Raw genomic sequence first — 13,674 nt, 5'->3', positions numbered from 1 at the left:
TAACTGTTAAATGTCTCCGGATGATGAAAATGTTCCCCATAGACTTTTAGAAAAAATATTTATAACAATTATGTTAAGCCTAGAACGAAGCCACCCAGGATGTCAGTGAATTATGACCATAAAACCTTTGATCCTGTGAAAACACAAATATTTGAATATTCAATTATTTGATATACTACTGTACATTTAATAAATACTCTTTGTTTAGCAATTTTCAAACTTTTCTTTTCACAGAATCAAAGGTTGTATGGTCATGATTCACTGCCATCCTGGATGGCTTGGTTCTAGGCCTAACATAATTGTTATAAATATTTTTCTAAAAGTTTATGGCAGATTATTTGTTGTCACCAGTAAACCACATGCACTGCTATGCTCTATTACAGTAACATGGTCCCTGGAGTCGAAGCCTTGCTGTGTGCATGTTATTGTCAGGATGCGGTCGTCTGTCACACAGAACTTTAATTCTGGCCTATCAGGGCAGATTCTGCCAATGCATTTCAATGGGAAAAGAGTTGTTTTGCAGAAATGGCAGCAAACCACTACATTCCCATTGAAATGCAATGATAGAATCCGCCCTCATATAGTCAGAATAAAAGTTCATAAAGTTAACACAAGTATAACTAAATGCATTTGAAATGACATTTTCAGGATTCCAATTAAAACATTGCAAAACATTATTCAGGATTCCAATTCAAAAATGGCCAAAAAAAGGCAGATCTGCACGCAGTGTGACTGTGCGACGCGCTGTGAGCTTGTAGATCTGCTATTGCTGTGTGACATAGAATGACGGCGTAGGGAAATATTTATAGTTAAAATATGAGTATATCGTCGCTGTCGGGCAGAAACCTCGTATCTCCAAGTTTCAAATATGTATGTTTTTTTTTCGCAAAGTAAAGCCCTGCTTCATCATACAAGGCTGTTGCACAAAAGTAGTGAAAAGAGCCGATCTACAAGCACACAACGCCTCGCGGTGCGAGGCGTTGTGTGCTTGTAGATCGGCTGTTTTCACTAGTTTAAATCATTTTTAAAATGATAAATACAAAACGAACGGTTTTGGACATACAAGGTCTCCACCCGACAACGACGATATGCAATGTGGTCCTCTGGAGTGAACGTGGAAATATAATGGCCCTCTTCATCATCAAAGTTGCCCACCCCTGGTATACAGTAGGGATGTAACGATACATTTTAATAGCGATTCGATACATATCTCGATACATGGTTGACGATACGATACATGAACGATATTGGTTCATTCATGGCGACACGATACGATTCGATTCAATGATTTAAAATCGATATAGTAACTATTTATCAAAGAAATTAAATCTGTGTGAAAGGTGTGGACAGTGCAGGTTTTTAAGGGAAACATGTATTATTATGGATATAAATAAGTAAACACAGTGATTATCTGCCAAATACATGGTCATTGTATGTTGACAAACCTGCACCTTGACATGAACCCAGAGATTACACACATTTATCGATAGACCAGTGTAGCTATATGGAAAGGAAAGTAATTAAACCCCTACTTTTAATTTTTTCTTCTTAAAAATGCAAAATACAATGCCCAAGTAGGCAGTATCGATACAATCGATTATTTGCACTGCCGATTCGATACGATACATAATAAAACGATACGATTCGATTTTAGCTGTTTTCATTTCGATATACTTCGATTTTTAAGTTAAAAACGATATTTCGATGCAGTTACTATATCGTTACACCCCTACCCTCTCCATCATCAAAGTTGCCCACCCCTGGTACACACTATAGGCCTGTGTGATGTTATTATTAGACCAGGCTTGGCACAGGGTGCCAGCTCCTCATGCCAGCCATGCTTTGTGCTCTGTGGCTCTAGAACTCCCACTCTGTGTGTGTGTGTGTGTGTGTGTGTGTGTGTGTGTGTGTGTGTGTGTGTGTGTGTGTGTGTGTGTGTGTGTGTGTGTGTGTGTGTGTGTGTGTGTGTGTGTGTGTGTGTGTGTGTGTGTGTGTGTGTGTGTGTGCGTGCGTCTCTAGAACTCCCACTCTGCTCACGACTCACTGATCTGCGTTTGACTCATCGCTGCTGCTTTACTCTGAGAGGAACTAGAAGTACATTTACTCAAGTAAATGTGCTTATGTAACGGAGGTGATGCGAACCTCCCCACCCGGGCTTTGAACCCGGGCCTCCATTAGGGCTGCGAATCTTTGGGTCCCACAATTCGTTTCAGAATCGATTCTTGGGGTCACGATTCACAATCTTTTTCAATTCTTTCCAAACGATACGAAATTCGGAAACGATTATTTTCCTATTTAAAAACAATTCTCGATTCAAAACGATTCTCTATTCAATTAATAGGATATCAGGATCTACTCCAGTCTGCTGGCATGAAAGCAGAGTACATTTACGTGGCTTTTATAATTGTAAAGGTTTTATCAACTTATTGCAATAATGTAAACACACAAAGGTAAATCCAAGACAACATGTCTGATTTATTCATGCTTGCACACATGCTTTTAACTCATACAAACTCAACATATTAATATCTAATAAATTATCGTAATAAAAACATCATAAAATAAAAATCATATCTAATAAATAATATCTAATTTAAAAAAATGATTTTTGGAAAATGAGAATCGATTCTGAATCTTACCATGTTAGAAACACCACTCGAATTCAAACCGATTTTTTCCTGCACCCCTAGCCTCCATGTGTGAAAGTCCAATATCTTAACCATTACTCCAAAGGGATATCCCCATGGAATGTATAACATCCATACAATCAAACCTTTCCTCACCCAGGAGGCAGCCCAGCTCCTCATCCAGACATCTGTCAACTTGACTATTGTAACTCTCTCCTCACTGGTCTCCCGGCATGTGCACTTAAACCTCTCCAACTGATCCAAAATGCCGCGGCACGACTGGTCTTCAACCAGCCTAAGTTCTCACATGTCTCCCCCCCTTCTCCTCTCCCTCCACTGGCTCCCGGTTGCGGCTCGCACTGAATACAAAACACTGATGCTGACCTTCAAAGCAGCCAAAGGTATGGCTCCTCCATACCTCCAAAACCTGATCAAACCCTACACCCCCACCCATTCACTTAGATCAGCCAACACAGGGATGCTGACAGAACCCTCGCTAAAAAACCCCAGGGCAAAAATCCACTCGTCCGAGACAGTTTGCCCTCCTGGCCCCCAAGTTGTGGAATAAACTCCCTGTCGCACTTAGAACAACGGACTCACTCGCTAGCTTTCGCTGTGGACTGAAGACTCACCTTTTCAGACTCCACCTAAACCCTTAGCACTACTGAAACACTCAATGACCATACATGAAGCTAGTTAGCATTTGTTTTTAGGTTTTTTAGAACCTTTTTGCTTTATATATTGTTTTTTTTTCTAGATCGATATTCATTTGCATTTGTTATATTGTTGTTGATGTACTGACATATTATCTTGTTTATTATAGTGATGTTTTATCTGCTTATTGTAAATCGCTTTGGATTAAAAGCATCTGCTAAATGCCTAAACTGTAAACTGGAATGAGGGAAATACTAGACCTTTTGAGGCTTCAGTTCAGGCTAGGGCTGCGACTCTCTCTCTCCGCCATGCTTACTCAGCCTGCACAGGGGAGGAAAGTACTGGAGCTACATTTACTCAAGTACAGTAAATTTTGTGGTTTTTATGATATGAGTATTTCCTTTTTTAGGCTTTACTTCTACTACTCCGCTCTACATCAGGGGGAACATGTTGTACTTGTTTTACTCCACTATGCAGTGTGAAAACTTTAGTAACTTCTCTCTTTGGAGATTTAGATTATGAGTAAGACTCCCTAATCGGGAGATAAGCGACCGTCAGGTCGCAGCATGATTTTAGGCCAAAATGTGTAGGAGCAGTGTCCAAAAACGTGTTTGAAAACATCGGCCTGATGGTGGCGCTGTATGGAACAGATCCATGTTGATGAGATGAGTGTAGAGCAAGTGTGTGCCGATTTGCGTGATTTTAGGGCAAAAACGTGTTTGAAAAAATCAGCCTGATGTTGTGGTTTGGCAGGCAAGGAGTGTGTGTGCAAAATTTGGCATGGATCGGGGCAACGGTTGCGGAGATATGAGCAGGGCAAAAGTGTGACGTGTGACAGACTGATGGACTAACTGTTGTGTGTTTGCAGTTCTGCAATGTTTGCTACTTTTGCGTTAAACTATCTTAGGCTAAGGGGGACATTTATTGACACACACACACACACACACACACACACACACACACACACACACACACACACACACACACACACACACACACACACACACACACACACACACACACACACACACACACACACACACACACACACACACACACACACACACGTGTGACGGGAAGTACATGACAAGCACTGGTGGAAAAAGTAGGCTACTCACATTTTTTTACTTAAAAGGAGTACCGTATTTCAACCCCAAAATGACACTTTTCCTATTGATTATCACGCCATGGAGACTTGAGTTCGATATATATAATATATATATATGTATTTTTCGCATTCCTAAGACAAAACAAATATTATAAATGTACCCCCATTGACTCTGAATGGGGACCCAAATGCATTACTCCCCATCCGGGTAATCAATGGGGGATTGCGTTGCGATGCGATCGTTGTGAGCTTGGAGGTCAGCCATTTTCGGTGCTTGATACCACACTGAACTGAAGCATAATCAAATCAATACTGGAGATGTGGCGTAACGGCATGAATGTCTCTCCTTCAGGTATGGCATGCGGAAAGAGGGGGCATTAGTGTTTCTTTCACCATAGGGAAAACTGCATTCATGGTCTGGAGAGAGGGCACTTTTTACAGACGGATAAAAGGGCAGGGGCTCGAGCCCCCTTTGATGTCTATGTGTGCACCTGCCTGGGGAAGATACTAGACCTTTTGAGGCCAGCAGACTGAGGCGGTGAGTCACTGAGCTACACGTGCGTGCATGTGTGTGTGTGTGCGTGCGTGCGTGCGTGTGCACTGTGCAGGGGGGGTGGGAAAGTGGGACTGAGTTACTAGGGCCCAAGGTGGTGGTGGAGAGAGGCCTTAATTATTTTATACTTTAGCTATTGAAAAATAGCAGATCTACAAGCTCACAGCGCGGCACAGAGTGCCGCGCTGCGAGCTTGTAGATCTGCTATTTTTGAAAAGTCGTGAAAATGTGTGCAAATCTTTGCATATATGAATATTTTACATTTGTAACTCAAATGTTGCTTCTGGGGGGTCCCTGGAACATCATATTTTGAGATGGGGGTCCGTGGCCAAATACATATCATGTTGAGGGTCCTTCACATGAAAACTTTTGAGCACAACTGACATAGAAACATAGGTTTAAAAAAAAAAAAACTTATATTCAAAGACTGGCACAAATTTACATGACTTTTCAAAAGTAGCAGATCTACAAGCTCGCAGCGCGGCACTCGTCTCGGTGCCGCGCTGTGAGCTTGTATATCTGCTATTTTTCAATAGTTAAAGCATGTGGGGGGCCCGCAGTGAATCCTTGTACCCAGGGCCCAGAATTTGGTGCAACACCCCTGTGTTCATGTGTGTGCGTGTGCGTGCGACGTGATTGCATGTGTGGTGCGTGCGCGTATGTTGTTGGCATCCATCCATGCTCACTCATGCGAATGATGAGTGTAATTTAAGTGTAGAAAAAGCGCTGAGTCGACCGCATGGCCCGCCTGTCTACAGGAAGGTCAGAGCAGGCCTGCTCGGCTCCATGACTAATGACTGTATTCTCCTGTCTACACAAAACTCAGGTCCTAGGATGAGCCAATAGGAGAAGGGGATCGACATGACTAATGACTGGATTCTCCTGTCTACACAAACCTCAGGTCCTAGGATGAGCCAATAGGAGAAGGGGATCGACATGACTAATGACTGTATTCTCCTGTCTACACAAACCTCAGGTCCTAGACTAGGATGAGCCAATAGGAGAAGGGGATCGACATGACCAGTGACTGTATTCTCCTGTCTACACAAACCTCATGTCCTAGGATGAGCCAATAGGAGAAGGGGATCGACATGACCAGTGACTGTATTCTCCTGTCTACACAAACCTCATGTCCTAGGATGAGCCAATAGGAGAAGGGGATCGACATGACCAGTGACTGTATTCTCCTGTCTACACAAACCTCAGGTCCTAGGATGAGCCAATAGGAGAAGGGGATCGACATGACTAATGACTGGATTCTCCTGTCTACACAAACCTCAGGTCCTGGGATGAGCCAATAGGAGAAGGGGATCGACATGACTAATGACTGTATTCTCCTGTCTACACAAACCTCAGGTCCTGGGATGAGCCAATAGGAGAAGGGGATCGACATGACTAATGACTGGATTCTCCTGTCTACACAAACCTCAAGTCCTGGGATGAGCCAATAGGAGAAGGGGATCGACGTCACGTGATTACCTTGTTTTTGATTGATTGATTGATTGAATTAGCAGTTCGCATAGGAAGAGTACAGGAGGACAGTGCAGTCCGGATACAATAATGTCAACTAGTAGGATTTAAACCACCAAAAGCACAATGGTTTGTTTACAATGGCCCGGCAAAATCTTGTATTTGTGTCTCAAAGAATATGATTATTGGCAGAATTAGCGGAAAGTTTATAATATTTGGTGGTCCTGTTTATACTTGTCACTAGATCGGTGGTTGGACGGGAACACAATTATTTGTAGTACAGTACATGCAGAGTATGTAGCTAGCCTATATATATATATTATTTTTTTTATTGTTTTTTCTAAATGTTTTCTTTGAAAGCCAAAGGTGTAAGCTATCAAATAGTTTGGGAATTTTGTTTGTAGCTGCTACAGAGGCTGAGTAATACGTTTTCCTGAAAACCCTTACAGGTTTTAGGGGGTCGTTTTCAAATCGGCCATAGGTTTTTAAGGCATTTTTTTTTAAAATTGGACTTATAGGCCTAAATGGGTTAAACTGCAATAGGCCTACAATACTTTGCCATCTGTCATGACGAAACAAACCCATACAATGTAAACAACGTGTACATTCTGTAATGCAAGTCCAAGGTAGAAATCATCTCTTTGTTGTACACATTCTTTTAGTACACACATTGAGATTTGAACAAAGGATTTCCTAATCTTGGCTTTATGTATTTTTTTAATAGATCCTGCTTTCCATGGCTTGCTAGAAAGAGGCTAATTGAGGCATTGTTCCTCTCTGCTCTGGACAATGGGCTCATAATATACAGAAATGAATCAGTTACCACCAGGCCTGGAATCTCTTCATTTTAGGGCAAGGCCACTTGGCCTTTGGTGTTGTCCATTTTTTGAGGGCACAAAGGCCAACTGCCAGGGCAGGAAGGCCATCAAATAAAACAAGATTTTAGTCCATTGAAAGAATTTGTTGAATTTAAGGGTTAAATGTCATATGTGGAATATCTGCTGTGAAATAAATAAATGTGTATTTACACAATCTGATGCTCAGCCCTGCACAAATCAAAGATACTGGATTGGTTTACAAATGGGGACTCAACAAGACACTGGTGTCTACATGACAAGAAAGACACTGGTGTCTACATGACAAGAAAGAGACAGAGCAGAAAGTAATACAGTCAGCTGGGGCATTAAGGCCACTGTGGCCTCAGGTCATGCCATTGGTTTGAGGGGCATTAAGGCCACTGTGGCCTCAGGTCATGCCATTGGTTTGAGGGGCATTAAGGCCACTGTGGTCTCAGGTCATGCCATTGGTTTGAGGGGCATTAAGGCCACTGTGGCCTCAGGTCATGCCATTGGTTTGAGGGGCATTAAGGCCACTGTGGCCTCAGGTCATGCCATTGGTTTGAGGGGCATTAAGGCCACTGTGGTCTCAGGTCATGCCATTGGTTTGAGGGGCATTAAGGCCACTGTGGCCTCAGGTCATGCCATTGGTTTGAGGGGCATTAAGGCCACTGTGGTCTCAGGTCATGCCATTGGTTTGAGGGGCATTAAGGCCACTGTGGTCTCAGGTCATGCCATCGGTTTGAGGGGCACAAGGCCAAACTGAGGGGCAACGACGGCCATGGCCTTCATGGAATGCCAGCCCTGGTTGTCACACTTACAACCTTGGACTGAGTTTATCATTCTGCCCTCAGCCTTATAACAGGCGACAGCAATAATAGCACCCTACATGCTCACAATGTCTGCCTCTGATATTTGACAATATGGCCAATGTTTATTTGTTTTTATTTTAGAAGTATTAAAAGGGTCTTAAACGTGACTTTAATTGTCACGTCTTAAGTGTATAGTATATATAGAGCAGTGTTTCTCAACCACTGTGCCTGGGGACCTTTGGTGTGCCCCTGAGAAGGGTCAAGTGTGCCCCTTGAAACTGCTGGAAAAGCCAGTATTGTATTTATCATTTTAAAAATGATTTAAACTAGTGAAAACAGCCGATCTACAAGCACACAACGCCTCAGACCTGTGCTTGTAGATCTGCTGTTTTCACTACTGTTGTGCGACAGCCTTATATGATGAAGCAGGGCGAAGAAACGTACAAATTTGAAACTTGGAGATACAAGGTTTCTTCCCGACAGTGATGATATTTACACCCCTGTATTATGTTGGTGTGCCCATGGATTCTTGGGACATGAAAAGTGTGGCCATGCAGAAAAAAGGTTGAGAAACACTGGTATAGAGGGTATATGCACATGTTGGTTTGTTTACTGTTGAGTGAGAACACAATGTTTCTTATTAAGCTAATCATCTGGGGACCCCTGATAATAATGTGTGGACCCCCCAGGGAGTCCCGACCCTCAGGTTGAGAACCACGGCCCTTCAGTATTTACCTTTCTGTCCACAATGACTCATGCTGGACAAAAAGTGAAATACTGTAGAGCCTGGGTGTACGTGATGTGAACACTAGATGGCGGCAGTGTTTAGTTTATTTTCATTTTACAGTTTTACTTCAAGTTGGGAAAAAAAAGTCACTGCAAACTAAACAGCGTCAGCAGGGGCGTCAATTGGGTATGGCAGGGGTATGCAGCTGCCATACCCTGGGTCCAGGGGTATGCAGCTGCCATACCCTGGGTCCAGGGGTATGCAGCTGCCATACCCTGGGTCCAGGGGTATGCAGCTGCCATACTCTGGGTCCAGGGGGGGAAATAAAAGTTACTTTTAAATATAAATCCATGAATGTCTCTTTGTCAACATTTTACAAAATGGTCACTTCAACTAATATAATTATATTCTCCACACTTGATTTTTTTTTTTTTTTTTTTTTTTTTTTTTGTGATTAGAAGGTCAGCCTCACCAGGGTCAACTCTTTGGCAGCAGATTAAATTATCAAATTATTTGTATTTTGCATTTATTTTTTATTTTTTGTGGCGCTAACCGCTCCTACATCTGGCTTTGTGTGTCCCACATTGGCCAAGCTTCACAGGACGCTTAATGAAATGAACTCATAACTGCATGACAACCTGCGTCTTGTGCACAAGTACTATAGGCCATGTATGGCCTACTTGTGCACCAGCAGAGCACGGGAGAGTGTTTTCTGCTGGTGATTCAGTCCGAGTGTATCAAAGGGTGCGTTCGTAAATGCGCCCCGTTTGTGGTTAGGGTTAGGGGTTATGGGTTAGGTTTAGGCATAGTTTTACTGAGGTTAAGGTTAGGGTTAGGGTTAGGCATAGTTTTACTGAGGTTAGGATTAGGCACTCACTACACTGAGCACACACCCGGTGCGCATTTCCGAACGCACCCTTTGATACACTCGGACTGAAACACCAGAGGAAAACACCATCCCAGCAGAGCACACCATGAGGTGCCTTACCACTCGCATCATCAGGAATGCTGGTCCCTCATTGGCTGTTAATGATGACGTTGCCAGAAATGCTGGTCCCTGATTGGGCTACGGCCTTAAACACACCCAGCTACATACCTACCTACCTACGAACGCAGCACTCGCGCGCTCTGCTGGCGCAAGTAAATAGCACTACTCACTTCACGCTGGGTGTGATATTTATAACTTTTATATATATTATATATATATATATATATATATATTTACTATAAGCTGCTTTTCATCTGTGTATCAGTAACAGTACTAGTAAGACGCCTCAGGGCGACATGCCTTGCCCTAAAGGGCGAGGTCGCCCTAAAGGGCCATCTGGCCAGTGTATGATAAATGTATGATCAATGTGGGCGGGTACTCCGGGTAGTGTTATTCCGACGTCCCGTTTGTCCGACGCTGGTGAATGCTAACCTGGTGAATGCTACACTAAACCTAACCCTAATTGTTACCTCAGTAAAACTATGCAACCTAACCCTAAACCTAAACCTATTCACCGCTGGACTAATGGGACGTTGAATTATCGAGATTTTGCCGATCAATACATGATGTATGATCAATGAATGATCAATGTATAATATATGATCAATAGATGACAAGTGTAAGATCAATTTATTATGTATATTCAATATTATGATCAATGTATTACGTATAATCAATGTCTGATCAATGCAACGTTATAAGAAAGACTCCCGCTTAAGTCACGCAACTCCCACCAAAAGTGGAGTTTGATTGTATTACCCGTATAATTTAAATTACAAAACATACTTTGAAATAATTTACAGGAGGGCAAAAAAACGTCACGTCTTTCTGAAGTTCTCCTTCCTTGCTGTACTCTGGAGGTGGAGCCTCGGAGCATAGAGTAGTCACCCCGTATCTGGAGTTTACCGCGCACAGCCTGGGTGTGGACCGAATTAACGAGTTTCCACTAGCAAAAAAAGATGGAAAAAAGATGGCGGTATAATACTCTCTAAATATGTTCAAACTCGCTAGTGGTACGCATCACATAACGGTGGTATTGCTGTAAAGAGATGTTTGTCTCTTGCTCTTCCAAAAGCGCGTCTGGTCTCTTCTGTCATTTTGCACGACTAATGTCTCTGTCATCAGTTGTCTCCTGATGTCTCTGTCCCGACCAGGAGACAGACGTCTCACGTTACCACCTGTCCTTCTCCTCCTCCTCCTCCTCCTCCTACTTCTACTTCTCGCTCTGCTCCCGTCTCTGTCTCCACAGATCTGTCAGGTCCACCTGCCTTGTCTTGATCTCCCTTCTCTCTCTTTATGAATTTCTTTATCCTGCCCAAAACCCCCTGCATTCTGTCCATCCTCCTCTTCTTCCGAACGGCTACGTGCCGGGCCGCCTCCGTGGCCCCCGCCCCCTCCGAGTGTTCGGAGCTCTTCCAGAAGAAGAACGTGACCCAAAGTTTCCTGTTGCTTTTTCCCTTGGTTGCGAGGATGTGCTGCTCTTCTTCGGAGGCCTTCTTCTTCTTCTCGTCGTCCCAAAGACGCTCCTTGTCGGCGAGTCTGGCGTTCTCTTCCCGCAGAGCGTCGACCTCGTCCTGCAGCTGTCTCAGCCTCAGATCCTCGTAGTCCGTGTTGGGAGGCGGTAGTTCCACCCCGGGGTCCTCTTCCATTATCTTCTGACCGGCCAGCCTCTCTTTCAGGAGAAGCTCCTCCCTCTCCCGGGCCATGACCACCGCCTTGAGGAGCTTGGCGTTCTCCTCGGCCAGGGCGTAGACCTCCCCTTCCAGCTGCCGGAGCCTCAGGCGGTCCAGGTCCGCTTTGGACGGCGACGCCGGCCGGCCCTCCTTGTCCTCGTCCTCCGGCGCCGCCGAGTGGAAAGCCTTCACCTTGTGTCGGAGTTCTTGCTGGAGCGCCGAGCGGAACGACTTCCCCTTGTCGCGGAGCTGCGTCTGGGAGACGGCGTGGTTCTGGCAGACCTCGGCCCAGGTCACAGCGCCGCTGACCAGGTCGGCCAGGATGCCGGGCAGCTTGCTGAGCTCGGCCCGGATCTGCAGCGTGGAGTCGCGGTCCCTCAGCGTGGCCGTGACGGGCGTCCTCTTGGCCGTGTCGAAGTCCACGGTGACGCCGAACGCCACGCCGATCTCGTCCATCTTGGCGTAGCGCCTCCCGATGGAGCCCGAGGAGTCGTCCACCTTGTGCGACACGCCGCTCTTGGTCAGCGCGTCGGACACCTCCGTCACGAAGGGAACGAACTCCTCCCTCTTGCTCAGCGGGAGGATGGCGCACTTGTACGGCGCCATGGCGACGGGGAAGCTGAAGTAGGTCTTCTGGTCGTCGCCCTCCCGGACGCAGAAGGCGTGCTCCAGCACACTGTACATGATCCTGCCGATGGCGAAGGAGGGCTCCACCACGCTGGGGATGATGGTCTCCACGTGCAGGGCCTTCTGGAAGCGCTTGACGCTGACCATGTCCCGGGTGAGCCTGAAGAACTTCCCCTCCGCCTCGAAGGCCAACTCGCCGCTCTCGCCGAGCAGCGGCTCCTGCTCCGCGACGAAGTGCTCGTCGCACGCGGCGAGGTACCTGATGGCCAGCTTGGCGTCCTCTTTGTAGGCCTTGCCGATGGCCGCCTTGTTGGGCTCGAACTGGACCACGTCCACCACCTTGGGCTTCTCGGCCACCAGGGGGACCTTGGTGGCCTGCGCGTGGCACTGCAGGTCGTAGCAGCCGCGGTCGGCGCACGCCACGATCCCGATCCAGCCGTAGGAGGTCTTGGCCTCGGCGTCCCAGCAGTCGTGGGCGTAGTGCGCCAGCTCGCTCTTGGTGTGCTGACGGAAGCGCAGCCTGTCCTTGTCCACGCCCACCCTGGCCAGGTACAGGTAGATCCTGCCGATGAAGTACCCAACGATGGAGTTGTCGATGACGCCCTCGGCCATGGCGTCGCCCAGCCTCACAAGGCGGGCCGGCTGCCCGCTGGCCTGGGCCTCCGAGGGGTACAGCGGCACCCTCAGGTGCGCCACGTTCTGGAACTTTGGGTGGGCCCTGTCGGCCGGGTCGGCGAAGTGCTCGATCTCGGCCACGGTGAACTCCCGGGCGTGCACCAGCCCCGGGTGCGGGGAGATCTCGTTGCGGAAGGCGCTGCCGATCTGGGCGGCGGCGAAGGGCAGCCTTCCCTGGTTGAACAGCAGCAGGCGCTTGAAGTTGAGGAAGGTTCCCTGGGCGGTCTCGGGCCGCAGGTAGGCCGGCACGTCCCCCCCGGGCCCCACGGACGTCCGGAACATCAGGCCGAAGGGGACGGGCGCCGTGAGGTCGCCGCCCTCGGCCGGCGACTTCACACGGTATTCCTCTAAGAGCTCGGTCAGCTGCTGCTGGCCCAGGCCGCCCATCCGGGCGACCACGGCCTCCATCTCGGCCCGCTTGTCCGTGGGACACTTCCGGTCGGACATGAGCCTCCGCAGGTGCTCCCCGAGGAGGCGGCCGGCCCCGAAGCACTGGCCGCTCTGCGCGTCCCGCACCACGAACTCGGCGTAGCGGTCGGCGTGGCCCGAGCTGCGCAGCACCGGCTCCGGGGTCAGCGCCGTGCAGTCCAGCTCCAGGATCTGGTCCTCCTGGATGAAGTGCTGCCTCCAGGTGGCCAGGAGGTTGTTCTTCAGCGCGCAGCCCACCGGGCCGAAGTCGTACAGGCCGCCCACGCCGCCGTAGTTGGTGAACGCCTGGTCGTAGAAGAAGCGCCTCTTCAGGGTGTCCTCCAGCTTGGTCCTGTCGAAGGCCTGATGCTCCTCCCCCCCCGCGGGGCCTTCGTCCTCCGTCGTCGATCTCTTCTTCCCCTTCAGGGCGGCGACGGCTTTGTTGATGACGTCTTTGTTGATGATGTCCGCCTGGCCGAGCGGAGCCAGAACAACTTTAGCCAGACCATCGTCCAT

The 13,674-nt window shown here is 47.3% G+C and overlaps 1 protein-coding gene across 1 annotated transcript; it reads right to left on the bottom strand.

The window, feature by feature from the left end:
• Positions 1 to 10,941: 10,941 nt before the first annotated feature.
• LOC308299093 (glycine--tRNA ligase-like) lies at positions 10,942 to 13,674 on the bottom strand (the record flags this gene model as incomplete). Its single annotated transcript, XM_080742817.1, has 1 exon — positions 10,942 to 13,674. One exon carries the CDS (start codon positions 13,672 to 13,674, stop codon positions 10,942 to 10,944), a length of 2,733 nt encoding a protein of 910 aa, XP_080598943.1.

Source organism: Nannobrachium achirus (genome assembly GCF_963921795.1).
Source record: "Nannobrachium achirus genome assembly, chromosome: 15".
Classification (NCBI taxonomy): domain Eukaryota; kingdom Metazoa; phylum Chordata; class Actinopteri; order Myctophiformes; family Myctophidae; genus Nannobrachium; species Nannobrachium achirus.
This window is presented reverse-complemented; position numbering and strand designations above follow the sequence as displayed.